The sequence below is a fragment of the Balaenoptera acutorostrata genome, chromosome 6 (genome assembly GCF_949987535.1).
Source record: "Balaenoptera acutorostrata chromosome 6, mBalAcu1.1, whole genome shotgun sequence".
NCBI lineage: Eukaryota > Metazoa > Chordata > Mammalia > Artiodactyla > Balaenopteridae > Balaenoptera > Balaenoptera acutorostrata.
Genome location: NC_080069.1, coordinates 53,950,751 through 53,974,515, shown reverse-complemented (window position 1 = coordinate 53,974,515; position 23,765 = coordinate 53,950,751). Strand labels below are relative to the sequence as shown.

Genomic DNA, 23,765 nt, shown 5'->3' with positions numbered 1-23,765 from the left:
TGCAGTGCACAAAACTCTAGAATGATGTGGATTTATAAAGTATGATAGATGGTACTGGAAAGAAAAGTTTGGCTTGGATACTAAGCCTGGGATTAATTTGTTACTTACGTGGTGTAACTGTACACTGTTGCATTTCCCAGATCTTTTTCTCACATGTAGTAAATGTAGATGTTTCACATACTGGCTCTCAAGAAAGCAGGTGGGGCACAAAGAGAATAGAAAGAGAACAGGCGTTGCCATCAGATCTGGTTTCTTTCTGCCTTGGCACTTATTAGCTGTGTAACCTTAAAATCTTCTGGTATCTGTTTTCTTCTATGTGCCATGTCTATAACCTGCCTCCTTAGTCTCGCCTTGGGAGTTCTGAGTCCCTAGCAAGTGCCTTTTATGGATCTAGCATGTGGTACCTGTCCAATAAATGCCTTTAGTGTGAGTCTGGGCTGGAGTATGTCTGCTAGTTAACATCACTTGGTAAAAACAGAAAAAAAGGTCTGTTAAAAGGAGGATCCCCTAAGTAAATAACATTTAGAATGAAATCTCAAATTTTGTATCAGTTACATATTGCAACAATAACATTTTTGATATATTAAGTTACATAAGGTACTAAAGCTCATTTTACCTGTTTCTCTTATACTGTTTTGATGCGGCTGCTAGAACATTTTAAATTACGTATGTGCCTTGCGTTATTTTGCTATTGGAGAGCATCTTCTAAGTGTTACTACTGCTGTGTTGAGCTGTGTGGTTTCTGTTAACCAGGCTTGAGAATGTCTTACAGGAGAGGAGAATCAGAACTTTTTGCCTTGTGAGAAATGCCCTACATGTGTTGTACTGACAGCACTTTTTTATTTTAACAGAGTAAATCCTGGTGTGTTGAGGCAGGCATCTGAACCTCCACTTAGTGCTGTCATCAGACATGAATGGTGAGCTGCAGGCTATGCTGTTTGCAGCCTCAGTGCCCATAGCTGTAACCACAGCCCCAGAATGTTTGATAGGACTGCAGCATCCTGCAGAGGTGCACAGAGGATTAGAACTGTGGGAGCAGGAGCACTGAACTCTAGAAGGGTCATCTTGGCTCTGTTTGGCCTCAGGCAGATCACTTTACCTATGTGGGCCTTGGTCCTCTCTTCAAAATTACAGGTTGAACTCCATCACTTAAGCTCCTTTTCCTTGCACTGTCCATGGGTTCTTCTCCAGGGATTGATCTGGAAACACGTATTTGCTTACTACTGCTATAACTTTGCCAGCACATCATCTTAGAAAAAATATCCTATCCTAAAGTGTCTTCAAAGACTAGAGGGACTGTTTTAATCTCCCTGACATACATTTGTGATAAAGAATCAAAATGGAATAGTATGGCTATTCTTTTTGAACAGATGGCAGAACTAGAGCATCTTGCTTTCTCTGCCCTCAGTGCTCAGCATAGGGGAAAAAAACACCAACCTGGCTTGTCAACCATGCCGTGCATACCTTAGAAGTCATTAAGATTTAAGAGTGACAGGTAGCTTTGATTTTTATGGTTGTTTTAAAAATCATTAGATTTCTATAAGCTGAAAATGAAAAATACCCTTGAAGGTGTCTGACAGGCTGAAAGCTCTTTTAAGAAAATAAGATCATTCTCTTCTGAAAATCATTGGGTTTGCTCATGCTACATCCCAGCCTGTGAAAACTTGAAAGCCTCGGCGTGAGAAAAGGGGAATCCTGGGTGTGGCTGACCTGGAGAAATCAGGACAGCAGACAGGTGGGGAGAGGAGTTGGTTCCAGTATTTTTGGGTGTGTGTACTCAGTCCTTGCATCTGTTTCTCAAACATGCAAGGAAATAACCTTTGCTAATATTTAAAGTGAAAGTAATCTTTCATTTGTGATTAGGGCTGCTGTAGAAAGGAAAATGTATGTGGATCTAGAACTTAAATGCTGAAAGAATGTGTTCTCTGGTCATTTTCCCATGTGTATTTGCACAGTGACAGGTTTCCTGACTCTTCCCTTATCCTGGATCCCATGTGCAATATTCTTCACAAACCAAACATTTAAAATAGTAATTCATACCAAGAACTTGTAAGAGGCTCGCCCACAGTAAGTGTCCTCAGTGCCTGCCTTGGGTTTCCTGATGTACTGGGTTTGATTAATCCCTTTCTTCTACTTGGTGGAGGTCCCCACCATCAGAGCCATAAGTCATTTGGCAATTCATGATAAAACATGGTTAAGAATGGGGCTTGTTCTGCTTCTTGACCATTATTAAACAGTCCATGTGAACTGGGGAGAGAATGTGTCTGACCTTTCATCTGTTTTAGGATTGTGAGGCTATTTCTACTTTAAAAGGATCTTATAAGGGAGACACTCCCAAGATTCATAATTTGGGGTAGTTCTCCTGTGGTACAAACCTCTGCCCGTGCAGGGTACATCTGGCTCTCACAGTGTCTCTGGTGGGGAAGCAAGACTGAGTGATGGAGAGAAAAGACCTCATAGGGAATCCAAGTTGATCCCCCTCCCCAGAATCTGGCTTTGCACATGAAACTGAGACAGAAATCTGAAAGCTTAGCTACTCTCAGGGTTCCACTAAGGCTTTTCAGATTGTTTCTCTACTGTGCTTTATACCTGCCTGCATCCGTGTGTCTTCTTATCTCCTGTATCTATTTGCCACTGTCCAGGAAGCAGCTGGGACAGCCAGCGGCTTTACTTGCTCAGTGGTTCTGCTGAACCTCCCTTCCTGCTGGTAGAAGCACCTCCCTCCTTTGAGCCCAGCAGGATCAGTGGTAGGTGTTTTATGAAGCTGGATCCTCCCTGCCTGTGGTTTGGTGAGGGCTCCATATAAGACTAACCAAATTCTGAGACAAGACTTAGAAATTTAGAGGCATAACTATGCATTTACTTGGCTTTTGTTTTGTTTTGTTTTTCCTTTTCAGCCTTGCAGGTAAAGACATAACCATCCCTCGCATCCCACCCCACTTTTAAAGCCTGACTTTGATGATACATTATAAAGTGGAGTATAGAAGTGATTTCTAGTGAGATTTTTGCTATTATAGAGCAAGCAACACTGTTTCCCCTAGATGCTTTTTTCAAAGCATGAGGCATTTTGTTGTCTCTTCCTGTTTTCCTTCTGTTGCACATACCGTCCACTGTTGACCCAGTTATTGTTAGATACTCCTAGAAATTCATTTGTCTGTGGGGGGTGGGGACTGATTATATGGCCTCTCTTCCACCCCAGACTAGTAACTTTCCATGCCGTGGAAGGTACACATGGGCAGGGGATTCTAGCAACTTCCACATATGACCTTTCTCCTTTCACCATCAATCCTGATTATCATCATTGAAGGGAATTCAACTCACCTTATTTATCATTTGTTTGTTTATTTTTAAAGAATTTGTTTATCAAACAAACAATTTGTTTATTTTTAAAGAATAAGTTTTATTTATATATTTATTTTTGGTTGTGTTGGGTCTTCGTTGCTGCGCGCAGGCTTTCTCTAGTTGCGTCAAGCAGGGGCTACTCTCCGTTGCAGTGCACGGGCTTCTCATCGTGGTGTCTTCTCTTGTTGTGGAGCACAGGCTCTAGGCACACAGGCTTCAATAGTTGTGGCACATGGGCTTAGCTGCTCCGCAGCGTGTGGGATCTTCCCAGACCAGGGGTCGAACTTGTGTCCCCTGCATTGGCAGGCAGATTCTTAACCACTGTGCCAACAGGGAAGTCCCTCACCATATTTATGAAAGGAACAATTAGATATGCAGAGTGTTTGAAAAGATGCCCACATTATATTAAGTTTAAAAAAAAAAAAAAGATGCATACTAGTAGGGTCACTTAAACTGCTTCTGTCACTACCAGAAATATCTCAAGGTGAGGCTGGGTAACATCTGTAAGGATGAGAATAAGATTCTTTCTTTTTAATAGCGGCCTCTATTAGGAATGTTCAAAGTGTTTTTTGGTTTTTGTTTTTTTAACAATGAGAAAAGTATGACCAAAAAATTAAGATTAAAAAAAGGCAGGATGTAATTCCTAATGCCAGGTGTTTTCTGCAAAATGCTGTTAACACACTGGCCTGAGGCCCCTGGTTAGGTTCTACTAAAAGAATGTGGTGGAAGAAGCCCCAGCTTGGAAGTGAGGACATCCAAAATTGTATCCTGGCTCTGCCCCCAAATTCCTGTGTCACTTAATGTCCTCATCTGCTAAATGAGGGTGTTGGATTGATTCCTAAGAGTTCTGATGTCCACCCTCTTAAGAGAATTATTTTCTCGCTAGAATCAGGAGAGGCTGGGGGTTGGGATGAGCTTTGGCTGGTGATGCACACTTACTCATCAGGAAAGTCCCGCTGTAACCACAGGGGTAAGGGATGATGTCAGTTTATTTCCCTCTCCCAAAGACATAGCCCTGCCTTGGGCTTCCCCCGGGGTTTAACAGTGCAAAGTTCTTCTTACCCACCCTTGGAAGGTCGGCCTAGAGGTTGAGGTGTGTAATGATGTCAGTTTCTCAGTCTTTCAGCCTCTTGGGCACGGGGTTTGTTCTTACCAATAGAACAACAGAAATGGAGGTTTATGATAAAGAATTATACAGGAAGCCTTTGCTCAGCTCTTTCTCCCATTCCTGTCAGCAGCTATTTTGAACCCTTTCTGTTCTCTCACAGCTTCCTGCCCATATCCTTCGCTCTTGGTTGAGAACATTGCCTCTTTACAAGAAAACAGATGCTATTCGGCACAAACGCGCCATCTTCCTTCACCCTCCCTTTCACCAGTTACTTGCATCCCTGTTCTTCTTTGTCATCTTGCTGCTGTCCTTGAAGTGGGGGCAGCTGTTCCCTGTGTGAGGTTAACTCTCTGTTCTTCAAACTACCTTCTTACCTTATATCCTTACTGTTATTTAAAAAATGCTGTAAGCTCCCAATGTTTGAGTTCCTACCAAGTGCCACAAATCAATTAACCCTATTTACCACATACACGGGTCGTTTCCTCAGTTTAAATTGAGGGAACTTAAGCTCAGAAATATTGGTCATTTGCTAGTAAGTGGGACCTATGGGGTTTGAATTAGGTTCATCTGCAAACCCTATGACCTCAACCACTCCTGACACATGGACTTCCAGCTCTGCCCTCCCCCCTCGAGATCCACACTGGCTCCTAGATACAGGACAAGGTCCCAAAGACACCTCACACTTTGTAATTCACACTTCATTAATTTTCCCCCTTGGTTGTCTTCTAACCCCACACCTTCCCCCGTCTCGAGCTCCCTCTTCTCCACTTGGTAAGTTGCTAAGTTGGTAATACCATCGCACTGCCATCTACCAGGTGACCGCTGCTGTGGATCTGTCACCCCTACATCCAGTCAGTCTCTAAGTCGTGCCCATGTGTGCCTTGAATCCACCCTGTCGTCTGTCACCACTGCCCTCATCTGGGTTAGTTCTTAACATTTTTACTTCTCCCAGCTTGACTCCCCTCAAAGCTGGTTGCCATACTACTCCCGGAAAATAAAACAGGAAGGAAGACACAGTCACAAGAGTGCTGGAAACCAAGCTCAAACAACTGCTACCCTCTGGGAGGCCTTGCCCCGGAATCTGTTACTGAGCATCAGCTCGTGTGCAGACTTCTGAATAAGCAGCACAGTCTAGAGAAGGGCTGTCCCTGTGTAGAAGACCTTAGCTACTCAGCTCTTCCTGTAATTTGATGTAATTTTTTCCTAGTTCCTTTTGTCATTGATGGTAATGATCTTTGATGTGTACTTAAAACTATCTTGTCCCCTTTGTGGTGGTTTCTTCACTGCTTTTGTACTTTGCATCCTTGCTCATTTCCCTTTCCCCAATGAAGTATTACTGTTTATTATCTGGTCATCTCTGGTCTTTTGAACATGAAGTCAAGTTATTTCTGGATAATTATGAAGGGAAAGAAAATATTAAGTTCTTCCCACTTGTGAGATGCTGTTAGGCCCTGGATAATTAACGCACATACCTATTACTGGTAGAGATGGTTAGAATCGTAATAGAAGGCAATCTGACACATTACTAAAGTTTTCAATATGCATGCCTTTCCAACCAGCCTTCCCCTTTTGCAGCTTGCAGTGCTAAGAGTAAATGCACCAAACAATGCATTTTTCACTTAGGGGCACTCATGAGATGGACTGTTTGGATAGACTTTAAGTGATGTGGGTAGAATCATTTCCCCGAAACCAAGCTGCATATGAGCAGCCCTTGGCCTCGCTTTGCCAGTAAATTAACCGCCTCGTGTTCCTGTGTGCTGAGGCTCGTGGACATGTGCTGTGCTCCAGAAGCACCTTGGAAATGTGCGGGTGTGTTTGCTTCTGCTGTGGGAAAAGTGTTTTCCCTCATCTTGTTTGCAACTCAGCATTTCCTCAAAGGAAAACTATTAACAGATGGCTGTCTTTGTGCCAATTCAAGGATCTTGATCCAGAAAGAACCTACTGGTCAGTCTTTCTCTGGGCTTTGTTCCCCCACTGTGTCTGAAAGTGCCCGGTATTCTCTCCCTGATGGCCTTGAACTCATTTCTCTTGCCAGTACACAACATCATTTTGTCTTCTTCACTCTTCCATACGCAGTTTGTTGTTTGTTTTGCTAACTTTTCTCATCACATATCCCCGTTTTGGGGGTACCCTTGACTTGAGACCCGAGTACGTCTGCTCTGAAGTTGGCAGACGAGAAGTACAGAAGCAGATTTTCTACCAGCAGTAGTTACTCGGACTGAGCACTTGCTTCATGTGTTCTCATTCAGTCTTCACACTGACTGTATTTACCCTTCATACTTCCCCATTTAAAATATGAGAAGACTGATAAGGTGAACACAGGTCAGAGTGACTCTCTCCTGGAGGCACAGAGACAGCCAGGGAGCAGTAAAGCCAGTCAGTTGGGCAGTCCCTGAAGTCTACTTCCAGTGGATATCCCAGGCTGATGGTGGAGAGGGGGGTGAAATTAGCAGTCCCTTTGCCTCGCTAGGAGGCTTCACCAATTGAAGCAAGAGTTAGGGGCAGAGTTGCATTGCGTTAACTATGTTAAACCACATGAGCACATGTATTAGCTTCCTACTGCTGCTGTAACAAATTACCACAAACTTAGTGGCTTAAACAACACACATTTATTATCTAATTCTGCAGGTTAGGAGTCTAACATGGGTCTCAGTAGGCTAAAATCAAGGGCTGCATTCCTTTCTGGAGGCTCGGGAGAATCCCTTTCCTTGCTCTTTGCCGCCTTCATTCCTTGGCTCCTGGCCCCCTTCCATCTTCAAAGCCAGCAATGGCAGGTCAAGTCCTTTTCATCACTAGTACTGACTCTTCTGCCTTCTTCCACATGTCAGGACTCCTGTGATTGTACTGGGCCTACCTGGTTAATCCAGGATAATCTTTCTAAGTCCAGCTGGTTAGCAGTCTTAATTCCACCTGTAACCTCTGTTCCCCTCTGCCATGTAAGGTAACATATTCATATGTTCTGGGCATTAGGGTGTGGATATTCAGGGGTGCAGGGGGGCATTATTTTGTTTGCTACCACATGCCACTTTCACAGCGTGGTAGGACAGAGCCGCCACCCCCAAACTCTCATCCTTGGTCTAGGTTGCTTCTGGAAGGTGTGTGATCCTTCCTGTTCTTCTCACCCACAGCCTAAAACACAGCTTCCCAATGGATCCAGCCAGTCTGACGATGTCTAGGCTAATTGTTTCCTGTGGCCCAGGAAGAGATTCCAATTCTATCTCTTGATGGAAAGAAGAAGAGATCTCATTAAGGGCCCCCTTTATCAGGGAAAGGTGCTCACCTAGGCACGGCTGCACACCTAGTTTCTGCCCTCAAGAAAAATCTGCAAGCGTCTTCCACTGATGAGCTCCTCCATGTGCTTGCTTCTGCTGCACCTGTGTCCATTGGTAATGTGACTTGGGTGAATACTGTGGGCCGGATGCTGCGTCTGTTCCCTCACTGATCCTCAGGCAATAGTAGTAGCACTTTGCAACAATTACTATTTATCCCCAAACACACATTTGACATATAAATGGAGGAGTTATTGCATCAGCCTATTGGGATGTAGCTACCAGAGGTTCTTTGCGGCCCTGTTTTAAACAAGGGTGTAAGTGGATGTTGCTAATACGTTATGAAGAAAGAACTCAGGGAGGTTAAGTAATTTGCTCAAGGCCACACGAAAAATCAGTAACAAGATTGAAATCCAGGTACAAAACTACATTTCCTATATTTTCTCCATATCCGTCAGAAAACTCCACCTGAGGGTGAACTACTATTTTGTTTATAGAAGAGCTCTTTTGACTGGAAATTGGGAGTGAACAGGCAGGAACCCCCTTCAACACAGGCTCAATGAGGTAACAGTCCCCACCATGTGGGACGTCCCTTGCTTCTTGCTGCGTTACAGAAGCTCTCACTTCTACTTAAAAACTCTCAGGGGGAGGACAGGAGATCTTAAAATCACATATATTTTCATTTTAGAATTTCACTTGGGTGGTGTCCTTCAGTCACTTCACTTGTGATTGCAAACCCCATTGCTCTTGGTCTGAATTTCATTCAGCATAATCCTACCTCATTATTTTATGCAGCACAGGAGTATTTATAGTGATTTAAATTAGATCATTACTTTTCCTTGAATATGTCACTGTTTGAATTATGCAGAACACCACAAGTAGGTGGGCAGTCTGCGTGAAGAGATGTTTCTTATCGGCACTTTCCCTCCTGGGATCTTAACAGCATAACCCTGAACCTATTAGAAATACTGGTATTAAAGTCCCCATTTCTTCCTCGGGGCTACCCCTCCTGCAAGGTTGGGTGCTCTGAGGCCCCATTCTCAGCTACAGCTTCTCCTTGGTGCTGACTCCCAATTCAGTCTCTAGCCCAGACCTCAGTTCTGAGCTGCCGTGGGATATCTGGGCATCAGGGCTGACTTAATCCTCATAACACTCTTATAAATGGGTGGATGAACACTACATTTTATAATTGGAAAATGAAGAATCAAGAAGATATGGTGGGGGCTTCCCTGGTGGCGCAGTGGTTGAGAATCTGCCTGCCAGTGCAGGGGACACGGGTTCGAGCCCTGGTCTGGGAAGATCCCACATGCCGCGGAGTGGCTGGGTCCATGAGCCACAACTACTGAGCGTGCGCGTCTGGAGCCTGTGCTCCACAACAAGAGAGGCCGCAACAGTGAGAGGCCCACGCACCGCGATGAAGAGTGGCCCCCGCTTGCCACAACTAGAGAAAGCCCTCGCACAGAAACGAAGACCCAACACAGCCAAAATAAATAAACAAATAAATTTTTAAAAATTAAAAAAAAAAAAAAGAAGAAGATATGGTGGTTTGCTATAAGCCTTAGAGGTGGGATTTAGGGAGCTTTGTTTAAAGAGAAAAATGTAAAATGTTCCAGTTGAGAGGGAATTAAAACTGTAGGCAGTTAGTATCACATGTATATAGCATAACATAAGGAATAACTAATACATATTATGTCTTAAGGTAAATGTTCAGAACAGAGAGGAGTAATTAGGCAAAGAAGGGACGGAGATAGATAAGATGGGGGTGTTACTGCATAGATGTCTGTTGGGGTATAGCCACTGAAGGGTTTTGTGACCCTGTTTTCACACTTAATCATGGTTGTAAATAGGATTTTTGCTAATACTTGACTCATTGAAGGCTGAAACCAAGCCAAAGCTGGAATATGTGGCACCATTTTATTAGTCAGTTTTACAAAAAGAGAAAAGCCTCTGTTTATACAGGCTGGAAGAGTCGTTTGACCTGTTCTTCAATGCCATCTGAAATTGCTCTGGGGTTAACTTAGCCTTTCCCTTAAGACACGTACGATAAGGGGTTGAGAGGAGCACAGACTGGGTTTTCATTCCCCCCAATCTCTGAGGCCTAATCTCTGAGCAAGGTGGCTTTGGTGCCAGCTAGTGTCACTGTTTAATATGTGATGGGGAGGAAGTAACAGGTTAACTTTGATAAGTGGACACGCCAGCTGTGTAAACTGAACCAGAATATTTCTCCATGCCGTTCCCTACCCTCCCACCCCCGGAAGCAGAAATGAAGTGATTTGCCTTCACCTGTTGGTTTTCCCTTGCCCCGTCCCTCCCCTGCTCTCCCCTCTCTAGGAAAATGAGGACTTTCTTTTCTATATTACTCATGAGTTCAAGTTTAGAACAATATAATGGATATAGGAAGTGCTTTATTCTGAAAACTTTGAGAGAGAAGTTGCTGGGTGATTTGCCACTGGCTTAATTTTACCCTCTCTCCTACAGATTCAAAAATGTTTTATCAGAAAGTTAACTTTAGAACTTTCATGAGACTTTAGAACTAATTCTGGCGGGTAGACACATAAGCTTAAATAAGGGAGCTAAGAGACAGATGATTCTGAAATGTGGAGCTGGATGAATGGCTGCTTTCTTCAGTGGGTCAAAGGCATGAAAAAATAAGGTTGAGGGCAGAGGGCAGGAATTACTCTCAATTTAGTGACAGGGCAATCAAATGCAAAGTTTGGACCATGTTTGGAACATGAAACTAATCAAGCAACGGTTTAAAAAAAGTTTTTTTTTTTTTTTTTGAGGACACCAGGGAAATTTGCACATGGTCTATATATTAGGTGATACTGAGGAATTAATGTCATTTTTATCAGCTGTGATAATGACATTGCCGTGGAGAATAATCCACATATTCTGGTCCTTCTGAAGTAGGGGTGAAGTGACAAAGTCTGGGATTTGCAACAGATGAAGCAAGTTTGACAAAATTTAGGAAATTGTTGAATCTAAGTGATAGATATATATGGGGTTCACTATACAATCCTCTACATCTAAGATGATGGAAAATTTTCATATTGACTTCTTAAGTGTTTTACCTGGCCTCCTGAGCCCACAGTTGAGTTGCATCTACAGTTCAGTGTGGTTATCCTATCACAGCCACCAGACCACAGACACTTTAATTCCTGTTGGGAAGCACGTTGCCACCAACCCAGAGCCAGAAAAGCCAAATACCATCCAGAAGCTCTTTTTCTTGTTGTTGTTGTTGTTTTTAAAAAACAAAAAACAGAACAAAAAAAAACCAGTTTCCTTCAGCTTATCCAGAACTATTGATTCTGGAGTGAGGACCAAGATATCGACCTAGATACAACTGATTACCAGCCCCCAGAGGGGGGAAAGGTGGCTTTTTAAAAACTACCCTTTTTTATTTTATTTTGTAGGACTACCAGAAGGCTTCAGACCTTCTATGACGGAAGTCATTCCTGTGCCAGAGGAGTGTGTCATATTCCAATGGCTGAGCCGTTCTGCCCTAAAACAAGAGAGGTTCGTAATATTTCTGGAAGGTGCACCAGAATAAATCATGAGGGCTTGGGGTGGCATCTAGACGTAGATTAACTGGCCAAGCATGTGGTCTCTCTTCCCCTCTCTAGCTTGCTGCTTACTCAAGGTTTTATGAAGAGTTGTTTCCCTTTGCTAATAATGCCTCCACTACTGTCAGTCATTGGTAAGCTGAATCACTCAAAGTTGCAACCTATTTTTTTTTTTTTCTTAAGTAAGTTTTGATTTTGCTGTCAGGATACCTTTTAAAATAATTTAGAGTAGCATAATATGTCCAGAGTATACAGTCTGGAACCAGATTTCTTATGATCAGGTCTTTACGCTTCAGCTTAATTGTTGTGTGTCTTTGGACCAAAACCTCGGATTTGGTTTCCTCGTTTATAAAATAAGGTGATGATAACATGTACCTCATAGGACTGTGAGGGATAAGAGTTATTTACTTATAAAGTGCTTTGAGTGATGCCTGTTAGTTATAAGACATCCAGTGACTGTTAACTGCTTTTATGAATTAAGTTATTAATAATCTGTAAATTGTCAGATTGGCATCATTTGCCTTTGAGCTGAGTTTGGCTGTTACTCTCCAGCTGCCTCTCCAGGATTATAGTAAGATCTCAGGACTAAAGGGGCAGCCCTACAAAAGCCAATGGTGATATAAAGTGAGGAATCACAGCCTTAGCTTTCAGACAATAAAAATGGCTACCACAATTCAAAAGTCCATCCATGGTACTTTTCTTATAACTCAAGATTTGAAAGTCAGGTGCAACCCAGTAGGTCAGAAGTTATTGTCAGAGACAAACTGCCTAGTAAAATCTACTTTATAAAATAACTTAGACAATACATGTTAACATGTTAATCATTCAGGTGATTTTAACACCTGAATGTGGAAAGTAGTACATGTTCAGCCTTGTATAATCATGTAAAACTAGCTTCCTTACAGTTAAGAGCTAGGGCACCTTAACCTCACTCTGGTCTCAGAAATCTAGAATCCAAAGCCAGGTGTTGGAGGGAGCCATTTCAGATATATCACTGCATGTTGATTCTCTGTGACTTCTGTGAAAGCACCTTTTTTACTTCTTTAAAACAAAAAAAGGGCAGGTTAAGTTTTAAGTGTGAGTTTAGAATACATTTGACCCTTGAACAACGTGAGGGGTTGGGGCACTGACCTACCATGCAGTTGAAAATCTGAGTATAACTTTACAGTTGGCCCTCCTTATCTGCAGTTCTGCATCCAAGGATTCAGCCAACCACAGATTGTATAATATTGTAGTATGAATTTATTGGAAAAAATCCATGTATGAGTGGACTGCACAGTTCAAACCTGTGTTGTTCAAGGATCAACTGTGTATGTTCCTGGGTAGTTATCAGCAGAATATCAGGACAATGTAAGTCTGAAACTCAGATCTGTCCACAGAATAAATCTGCTCTCCAGGGGAAGTTAGATGTGTGCAATAACATTTTTGTCCACTTCAAAATGGGGGCAGCTTGGGAAGAAATAGACTAGGGAGAGAATATGCATGATAGTAGGAAATCAGAGGTACTGCCCCAGTGATTTGGGTACTAGGAGTAGAGGTGGGTAAGGGAAGTGCTAATGATGTATGCAGAGCACATGTAAATGTGGTGGCTGGGTGATAGTTTCCAGTAATGCAGTTTGGCCTCCCTTGAGACCAAATTAATGCAGCTATTATTAGTCTAGTCAAGCTAAGGACCCTCACATAAAGACTTTAAAAGAGTGCTGGGGAGGGCAGTTTAAGAACATGGGAAAATAAGGCCTTCAGAATATTACTTTATTCTTATATACCCTAAAAGAGATTTTAAAATATTGTCCAAAAAATGTAAAGAGTGGGTGGTGTTGCCCCTTCGTAATTATCACTTTAACTTTCAACATCATTGTGATCTTTCATGTACCGACGACAGATTGTCAAGTGGCAAGCAAGGTACACTATGGTTGTACTATATCTTACCATTTGTGTTGAAATATGTGTATGTAAAAGAGATAAATATGAAAATATTTATATGCAAATAAAGTGTTTCTGGAAAGTTGACCAAAGAACTGCTAACAGTGGTTTCCCATGGGGAAACTGGGTCGCTAGTACACAGGTAGAAGAAATACTTGTCACAGAATAATATCCTTTCGTACTGTTTACATTTTTGTACCATGTGCAAGTATTACCTATTCCAAAAATAGTACTTCTAGTCGAAAGGTAATCTGAAACAAATTCTTCTAAAGTCCTGACACAGTAAAGAGACATCTCAGCCTGTAGTTTATATTTCTGGCACCTTACGGTGGCGTTATCTGTTCGTGTGGGAGTGCAGAGTACTGGTCCAGGTGGCAAGGGCCCAGGGTCTGTCACTGGCTGGCCCACCCAGGCCCATAAGCCTCTACTTCCTCCTCCCCAACGTGGCACCCACTGCCCAGGGTGATGGTGAAGACTTACAAGCCACATTGCCACTGGCCTGCGATAGTTGTGATCTTCCTTCACACATCTCTAGAAGCACTCTGAAGTTTGGCCGAGACATACAGCTCAGTTATTTGGGATTTTTAAAGACATTTAATGAAGACAGGACTGGGCTGGATATATCTTAATTTTGAAAGTAGGGGGGACAGCAGGGGTAAGAGTGATTTAATAAGCCCTTGTATTTATACCTATACTCCTTAAGGAAAAGTTTTGATTTAGCATAATCTTATTTTCAGCATGTATAGGATAAATAAACATGATGTAGCATCAGCTAGTCATCTAGGGCTTGTCGTAGTTCTAAATTTGGAGTTGCCGAGGCTCTTGTTAAAATTCTTTCTCCTCTTGCCATAGCATAATGTGTTATTTTTAAGGAAATAGGTTAATTTGCTTATGTGGTTCAGACATGTGCAGGCAAGACCTTGGCCTAGATTGGAGCCTTCTATTGACTTTGAGTCACTCCATTTTATATATTGGTATCATAGGAAACTTGACAAATTATTTGGGAAATGTGTAGAAGCTGCCAGTGTTAATAATTAGAAGGCCAGTTAAGCATTTAGATTCCTTGCTATATATACTCCTTAGCTCTTTTAATATTCACAGTATCGGGGCTTCCCTGGTGGCACAGTGGTTAAGAATCCGCCTGCCAGTGCAGGGGACACAGGTTCGAGCCCTGGTCTGGGAAGATCCCACATGCTGCGGAGCAACTAAGCCCGTGCGCCACAACTACTGAGCCTGCGAGCCACAACTACTGAAGCCCCCGCGCCTACAGCCCATGCTCCGCAACAGGAGAAGCCACTGCAATGAGAAGCCCATGCACCGTAGCAAAGATTAGCCCCCGCTCGCTGCAACTAGAGAAAGCCCACATGCAGCAACGAAGACCCAAAACAGCCAATAAATAAATAAATAAATAAATAAATTCTAAAAAAAAACCAAAAAAAACACACACAACTTCACAGTATCTCTGAGTTATATAATATTATTATTCCCATTTTACAGATGAAATAACTAGGATGTACATAAGGGTAAGTGAATTCTTGGCAGTGCTTTAACAGTTAAGTTTAAAAGACTAATTTTTTTTTTAATTAAAAAGGAATGTTTAAGCACAGGCTAAGAAAAAAATGAAATTAGATTAGATGTACATTATTAGACACTAGAAAAAGTGATCAAACTTTTAAATAATGTTTCTAAACTCATGTGTCGCCTTGCCTCTAAAGGGATGCCAAGATAAGTTTCTCTCTGGATAGAAGAAATCAGCACAGCCCCATTCTGTTTTTTACTGTATGTCTTTAGAGAGGCAGCAGGCAAGAGAGATTATGAAATCACTTTCTACCCCCAAAAAGCTTTCACAAAAGCCCTCAGGTTTTGTATAAAAGAGCAGTGAGAATGAGTTTCTCAGGAGCTTGAAAACAGTTCACTCTGCACATCTCTGAGATGTGAATGAGGAAGGCATCTTAGTGTAGCCTTGGAGGTTAAGAGCTCAGGCTCAAGCCCCCTTTCACAATCCATGATAGTCTCTTAAAGTTGTTAAGAAGTGAGATTAAAGCATGTAAACAAATGCCTGGTGTGTAGAAAAACCTCACTGTTTGCTCTTGTACCTGTGAGCTAGGGGCTGGGGCAGGACAGAGCACTATGTAAGTGGGTAAGGGTCTAGGAAACACCCTTCTGTGATTTCCTAGGTTCTCTTCGAGGGCCTACAGGTACTAGGTATTTATAGTAACAATCTTTTAAAGTATCAGAGGAAAAATATATTAAGCTGAACTTCTGTTTGTGTGTTTTGAGTTTGGTTCTTTGCATTCTAGGTCCTCATAGAGACCGCTAAGAAGCTAGGACTCCGGTGCCACTCAAAAGGGACAGTGATCACAATTGAGGGACCTCGTTTTAGCTCCCGGGCAGAAAGCGTCACGTTCCAAACCTGGGGGGCGGATGTTATCAACATGACCACAGTTCCAGAGGTGATTCTTGCTAAGGAGGCTGGAATTTGCTACGCAAGTATCGCCATGGCAACAGATTATGATTGCTGGAAGGAGCATGAGGAAGTGGTAGGTGAAATTCTCTTTGGAACATGTATGGCCTGGGCTTCCACGTGCCGTGTGAGCCAGTAAGAGAGTGTCTTAACTCTTTGTTTATATTACATTAGTTCCAGAAAGTGCCATTCTACCAGGTTTTAAAGTCAGCTTTTTATACACTGTCATTAGGTATTAACAGATTTTTTCTGTAGTTCCCACTGGAAGAACAGAAATCTTCATAGAGAATAAAAAGACACTTTTATCCAAGGATCAACAGGGGAACAGTACATTGTAAACATGTAGGTGTGTTGGGAATTATATTGAGACTTGGCCCTTACTTTAAGGATAAAGACTTGGTTATAAGTTCTTTATGCTGTGCTACTGTTTATTATGTAGGGGGAAAACCCTACTATCATGTACCTCAACCTGGTAAGAGGACTCTGTATTCATGTCTGTCTGTATTCATGTCTGTCTCACCTACCATGGCTGGGTACTGTGCTTGGTATAATAATATGATAGCAGACAGACAAGTCCATAAGGAGCCAACATTCTGGGTTTTATGGGGCTGGGTAGAGGCCAAGCAAACCAATGTGAGAAGGCGCAGGGTTATAAAGAAATAGTGTGATAAGGTACAGAAGTACATATCAAATTGGCCCAACCAAATACTTGAAATCCAGGAAGCCTTCCTGGTTTAAGTGTGATGGGAAAGATGGCCGTGCCTGAGTGGAGTGGAGAGGAGAGGAGGGAGAAGAGGCAGGCAGGGCCACGTAGGCTGTGTAAGGATTTCAGATGGGAGGTCAATGAGGGTTTTTGGCAGGAAAGACAGCAAGATCCAGCTGGTATTTGAGGACACTGGGCCACAGAGGTCAGGCTTCCAAAACAAATATTTTCTTTGTGGAAAACTTTGAACATCTACAAAATAGAGTCTAGTATAATGAACCCCCAGTTACCCATCACCAAGCTTTGCAGAGTTATCAGCCATGTCAAGTCTTGATTTATATGCCCCTACCCACTTTTCTCTCCCCTACCCTAATTATTTTGAAGTAAATTTTTCTAAAAGGCCTCTCTTTTAAAATAATTTTTTAAAACCACAACACCATTGTTGTATGAAAAAATATTGATATTAATTCCTTAATATAATCAAATGTCCAGATTTGTCACATTTTCCCTCGTTTCATAATTTTTAACTGTTCAAATCAGGATCCCTTATAATCCACACATTGCATTTGAACGATATGCCTCTTAAATCTTTTACTCTAATATTCTCCTCCCTTTTCATTCCTTGCATTTTACTTGAAAAAACCAGATCATTTGTCTTGTCATTTATCTCATTTTAAAAAGAGAAAGTGATAAAACTACAGCCAAGAAATTTTGAAGGAAGAAGTGCTGGAGTGGCGGTTCTGAACACACTTAGGGGAGGTGACATCTTCTCCAAAGGGACCTTACCACCATCTCAGGCTGCTTGTTTCACCATCCAATTTCATGTAAAATGGAGTAAGATATTCTAGCTGCCTGTCCATCCGTGGGTATGGAGTTTGGGTCGTAGATGAACCCAGATTCTTTGAATGAATGTCTTATCTTCACTCTGCAGTGTAATAAACTGTTGCTGACTACTAGGATGTTCGTTATGTAAGAGATTTGCAAATCCTGACCCAAAAAAGTCCCTGACTTGGCAGCTTTGGTCATCTAAGGGACAGCTCAACCTCATGATGTTGAGAAGCTGCTTCCAATTAATAGGAGACTCCAGCCTCTGCCACTCCCCAAGAGCAGACTGCTTCCTGCCTGTGGCTTTCTGCTCGGTCTAGTAACATTTGTCTCCCATGCAGAGCGAATGGTACTTTCGTTTAGTAGCCCACAAGAGGTTTGGAAAACAGTCAGTTGGAGCTACTTCAGTTAAAAGCAAAAAAAAAAAAAAAAAAACCTAAGCTCTGTGTAAGTGGTAAGGCACGAAAGCAAATAATATTAAATGCCACCAGGAAAACATAGACAAAGATGGCATCATCTCAGTCAGCTATGTGTGTCATTGTGCTTTAAACCAGATGTGTGGCCTGGCATGGCAAAAAGGTTTTAGAGTTGCCTAAACACTTCCTCAAATTCCTGTTGTTCTTTTTACTTGTAATACTGGGTGAGTTATTTAACCCGTTCACGTGGGTGGGGGTTGTGTAGTTACATTTCTGACCTTGCAGGATTATTAGGAGAATTAAACCATATGATAAATGTAGAGCATCTAGTATAGTGCTAGCTCCTAAGAGGGTGGTCATCAGATGGTAGGTGTGATGGAATGGGGGAGAGGGATAGTTTCTGAAGAAAACTTCTGAGATTTAAGCTGGATGTTGAACAGGTTAGAATTTATTGTGAGGAAGTTAGTAGAAAGGACATTTTGGGTGAAGCACAACAGCAGAAACAAAGAGAAAAAGGAGATCAGAATCTGTATTAGTCACAAAGTGTGAGGAAAAGAGTAAAATACAAGGTAAATCTCTTGGATGTTTCATGACCCTGCATTTGAAGATTCATAGCTGGCAGGCACCCAGCAAGCTGGTCACCACCTTGTGCTGTGATCCCCTCGCACAGTGATGGGACTCCCCTCTGCTACAGTGCTCATCATTTTGTTCTAAACACATGTCAGTGTTGTGGGAGGGGTCTGGACTTGATACTCCAGGAAATAGAAAGGTGTAATCATTGTGCCCCTGAATCTTGGGTTTCTTCTAAGCATAGTGAAACATGACAATTACTCTTTCTGATCATCTGTTTTATACTCAACTTTCTTCAGCTTCCTTATGAAGCAACTTCAGTCATACACAGAAGCAGACAATGGTAATGAACGTCCAAGAATCCAACATCCAGCTTCAATCATAAACATAACTTAAGGCCAATCATATTTCATCTATACTCTGATCCATAATTTTATCCATAAACATTTTAGGAAACATTTAACATAACCACATTACCGTTATCGCATTCCAACAATAATTGCTTAATATATCCAGGCAAAGTTCAATTTTCTAGTTATCTCAAATAGCGTAAGTGATTTTTTTCTTCCAGGTGTTTTTAAAAGAAACCAGGTCATTTGTCCTGTAGTTTCCCACAGTCCGAATTGGTGAAATCATCTCCTTAGGGTGGTTTATCCAATTTCTCAGTGCTCTGTTATTTTCTGTAAATTGGCAGCAGGATCTAGAGATTTGATCATATTCGGTCATCATAATCCACAAGGAAGCTCATTAAAGTGGACTGTTTCTTTGTTTGGTTTGGGTTTTTTGGTTCTGTGATGTTAACAGCCCATCCATTAATTCACTGGGACTGTAAAATGGTTGATGCTTTGATCCCATCGTTTTTCTTTATTAGCTGGAAGACTTCTCTAAAGAGAAATGTGCTTATCTTCTGATTTATCCAGTATAGCAACAGTTTTTAAAACTGGAATCCATTCTGTGGACATGAGGAGAAGAGCCACAATCTTTCTAGGCCATGCTAACACATTATACATCTGAGAAACTTTCTCAGATGCCATACTGAAAACCAGCAGTGCTTTTCAGAGATGTCATTGGGTTTCTCCAAGAGCTCTCCCTGATACATGCAAAGCTTGGGTCCAGGGGATTGAAACTGGGGTAAACTGACTTTAACAGATCAGGTAGGAACTCAAGAAAATGTTCTGTGAAAAGCAGTGGAATTTTAAATTGCTGTTAACATCCCATGCTATTGTTTCTCTAGGTTTCTGTGGACCGGGTCTTAAAGACCCTGAAAGAAAATGCCAATAAAGCCAAAAGTTTACTTCTCACTACTATACCTCAGATAGGATCCATGGAATGGTCAGAAACCCTCCATAACATTAGAGTAAGTATCCTCAGCCATCTGTAAGCAGACAATTCCATAGACCCTCAGCTGCCTTTTTCTCTAATTTGCATTTCACCCTTGGCCCATCTCCTTATGTATTTTATACTAGGCTAGATGTTTTCTACAAGTTTTCATGCCATTTACTACTACTAACCATAAATGGAATAGATATACATTTTGGCTGGTAATGCAAGAGCACTGGAAGTTAAGGTGGGGAGAGTTTTATTATCTAGTCTACCAGGTTCTTTTTTTTTTTTTTTATGGCTGTGTTGGGTCTTCGTTTCTGTGCGAGGGCTTTCTCCAGTTGTGGCAAGCGGGGGCCACTCTTCATCGTGGTGCGCGGGCCTCTCACTGTCGCGGCCTCTCTTGTTACGCGGAGCACATGCTCCAGACGCGCAGGCTCAGTAATTGTGGCTCACGGGCTCAGTTGCTCCGCGGCATGTGGGATCTTCCCAGACCAGGGCCCGAACCCCTGTTCCCTGCATTGGCAGGCAGGTTCTCAACCACTGTGCCACCAGGGAAGCCCCTCTACCAGGTTCTTAACATTGTCCTGCTTTGCAGTATATCCCTAAGTTTTACTTCAGAAGATTGGTAATGTTTGCTCTGTACATGGATTATGCTGCAGACAAGGCTGTTTTCTCTTTGGCAGATCCATGCAAAGTGTTGGCAGCCTTTAAAGCCAAAACACTGACAACAGCAATACTGAAATGGTGCCAGGGAATGTCTACTTACAGTTAATGTTGCGTCAAACTAAGATAGTAATTAATGATAAACAAGTGATGGGTTGCAGATCGGTAGCTCTTCAACTCTAGTATTAATTCCCAGAATATAATTTGAACTGACTACTGAGCTCAGAGATGTGTGGTTTTTATCTGGACATCTTGAGACTCTCTTGATTAACCACCTTGGATAAGGAGTTGCCTGAAATTGATCAGATGTTACATTCACCTAGTAGCCAGTATATCCTAAGGTCCTAAGTATATCCTAGAACACATCTGTACTCTTAGGTCTTAAGAAAAGATTCGAAAAGTTGATAAAAGCCCTCTCTACCTGAATTACCACTGAGGAGCCCTGGAATGAGAGCCACTGTTTTAGTGTGACAAGGACACTATGTGGTAGTAAATGATTGCCAATTGCTGGGCATGGAGGTGCCATGATTTGTAGTGTTTGCTGATTGCTGTGGTATAAATGCTCTTGCACAGCCGACTTCAAGCTACTAACATGAAGCCACTGGTAAGCTGGGAAGTGATGTACATAATCAGGTTTTTACAAGCTGGTACAAGCAGGCTCCAGCACATCACTGTAATAATATGCCTCTCAGCCTTGAGGACTGGCAGTCAGGAATATTGGCATTTGTAATCTATCTTCCCTACTAGACTTTAAATCCATAAGGAGCAGGAAACACATCCATTGGTTTCAGCCTATATACCCAGGAGATAAATGTTCTTTAATGAGTAAATGTTAGGCCCTTCCCCCCATGAAGTATTTCATCATAATTGAAATACAGGCAGTCCTTATTATAAGGATAAAGAAAAGGGGAACAGAAAACAAATTCTAAGAATTGGAGAATGTCACTTTAAACTAGAAACAGTTACATTTAGCTAAACATAATGAGTGTAATGTGATAGAGCAGCATGACTTTGGCTTGTCTAAATAAACACACTGTGATTGGCAGGAAATGTGACTCATACTTTTGCTGCTGCTGAGGGTATAACCTGCAAGATGGGAAGGTGTGTTTTGGGTTTGTTTTTTTTGGTTTTTTTTTTTTAGGTTTCTGACCCCATTTTGACCATAGTCCCTTGAACTTAAAGATAATTTGTCAAGCAATAAATTTATTGTTTCAGCTGCATTTTTAAGTAAAGATGTTTGGATAGTAGAAATCGGTATTCTCCTTTCTTTCTGTGAAGCTTCTGAAAGTGTGTGTAAAGTTGTGTGTTTCTGTATGTATGCATTTTTTAAGAGGGTTAATATGTGTAGAAAAGAGAAAATGAAGAATTGCTGCTCTAGACAAAATTGAGAATTATGGCCTCCATTCTATAGCATTAAGGAACACCATACTAATAATCCCTTATTCCAGGGCAGTATTTTCAGCTCTCTCAGCACTGAAGTGTGCATCATTAATTCACTACACTTAGTGAGCACCCACTATATGTCAAGATATGTAAGACGCTGTAATGAAGAAGCTCCTATTCTATTTGGCGATACTAACGTTGAAATTTCAATGACGTTTTTCAGTGGAATAAGGCGAATGATGGAGGTTGCATAAACAACAATCCAGGCTGGAGGATGGTGTATAAAATATGTCCTAGTGGATGTAAAGGCGGGTGGAGATAAGTGAGAATCAAAACAGTCCTCTGAGATAAACATTCTGAACCTCACCTTACATGAAAGGAGAATGAAGAACTAAAAGTTAGGAGTTACACTCAAAGTCCCATAATCTGTGCCTGCTTTCTTTCAGAAAATGGCCCAGTCTTCTGTTATGTTACCAAGACATTAAAATAGCATGGCTGCTCAGAAGACAAGGTAACCTTCTAATTCCAATCATTTGGGGAATTCCTGCTTGAGAAAACACAGAAGAGACATGCAGCTTCTGTGTCCTTGCCCCCTAAGGAAGAACAAGTGATAAGACATTGCTCACATCAGAGATGCCTTCTAAAAGACTTGGACTGCTTCAAATAACAGAAGGAAAGCAAATAACCAGTAAACATGTGGGGAAATATTTACACATTAGAAAAAAAGAAGACACCTTTCACCATTCCCCCAAATTTGTAACAGTAAAGGTAAGCAGTAACACTCCTATGTTGCCAAGGAATGTGAAGAAATAGCTCTTAGACTATTTACTGATGTGACTGTAAATTGGTACAATCTTTTTGGAGGGTATTTTGGTAAAATGTATCAAAAGGCTTATAAAATACCCTTTGTGCTGGTTACTTTACTCCTAGGAATTTATCTTTAAGAAATTATCAGAGATACATACAAATAATTATGTATAAAGAAGGATGTAGAACATAGTTTTAATAGCAAATATTCAAAACAATCTGAATATCCAACAACTGGAGGTAATCACGGTTAAGCTCTAATTAGATTGTGAAGCAGCCAACTGAACATCATGGTTTCACATAATATTTAATGTACTAAGGAAACTTGCTGTATAATATGAAATGGGGATATGTAAGCATTTTACAGTACTAATTTTGTTTTAAATATGTACAATGAATAGAAAGAAATATATATACTCTTTTGTTATTGTATTTGGGGGGAGGGACACTGGATAAATTTTTAATTTTCTTTATATTTTTCCTTATCTTCACATTTTTCTACAATGAATATAATCAAATAATGAAGTTTTAAAAATAAAAATGGGCTTAGAAAGATCCAGTTCTTGAAAACACACTGTTTCTGGTAATGCAGCAAAAGTTAAAATGGCAATACTAAGAGGAGTTCTGTTTGAGTTCAATCTTTATTTTTGTTAAAAAAGATAATTAATGACTATAGTCAGAACAATACTTGGGTTTGCAACAATGTGAGAAAAGCTGGGTGTTTAATATGGAGCTAATCTTAAATTATTTAAGAGACTGTATACGCACATTATAGTGTGTCAGATATTCTTTAAATTGACATTTGACTTTTTGTTTCTACTCCTTTTTATGATCTGATGAATTATTTTACATGAGTTGGTGATTTTTGTTTTTTAATAAAGAAAATGGAAGCTTGCTTCTTACTGTTTTTTATTGTCAATTTTTTAGGAATGTGGTTTGTTTTCTTATCACAGGGAGATCATTCTTCCCTCAGAATTACTCCTTCTCACTATGGTCTGTTACTGGGTCCTTCAGTGATGTATCTCGTCTGTTTAAAGAGATTGTAGAATGAATGTGTTTGTGTCTAAGAAACTGTCTTCAAGATAATGAGCTGCTAATTGTAAACAATAAACTAGTTACCCTTCAGCATTAATACTAAGCTGTTTGGGTTGCATGTGAGTATGGCTCTTGGATTCTCTGAGGCAGTGGTTTCAACTCTGCATATGAGGGAGCCTCAGAGGACCTGATGGGTCTGAACCTAAGGTTCTCTGGCTCTATACCCCATGATTGTTTTTACTACCCTGTACTATATGCTATGCCTTACTTTCCTTCATTTTTGGTAGGTGTCTGAGGATGTCAAGGCCAAAATGCAGGCATTTTTCTTGTTGCCTTCCCAAAGTACAGTGCTTCCCAAGTTAAAGAAGTTA

The 23,765-nt window shown here is 41.3% G+C and overlaps 1 protein-coding gene across 1 annotated transcript in view; it reads left to right on the top strand.

Annotated features, from left to right (window-relative positions):
- Positions 1-23,254, top strand: part of MTAP (methylthioadenosine phosphorylase) — a 39,148-nt gene extending 15,894 nt beyond the window's left edge. Inside the window, exons 5-8 of the mRNA XM_028165115.2 lie at positions 11,133-11,235; positions 15,506-15,745; positions 19,418-19,540; positions 21,999-23,254. Of these exons, the coding sequence (XP_028020916.1) occupies positions 11,133-11,235; positions 15,506-15,745; positions 19,418-19,540; positions 21,999-22,037 (505 nt within the window). The 3' untranslated portion in view covers positions 22,038-23,254. The remainder of the gene's footprint in view (positions 1-11,132; positions 11,236-15,505; positions 15,746-19,417; positions 19,541-21,998) is intronic.
- Positions 23,255-23,765: the final 511 nt, after the last annotated feature.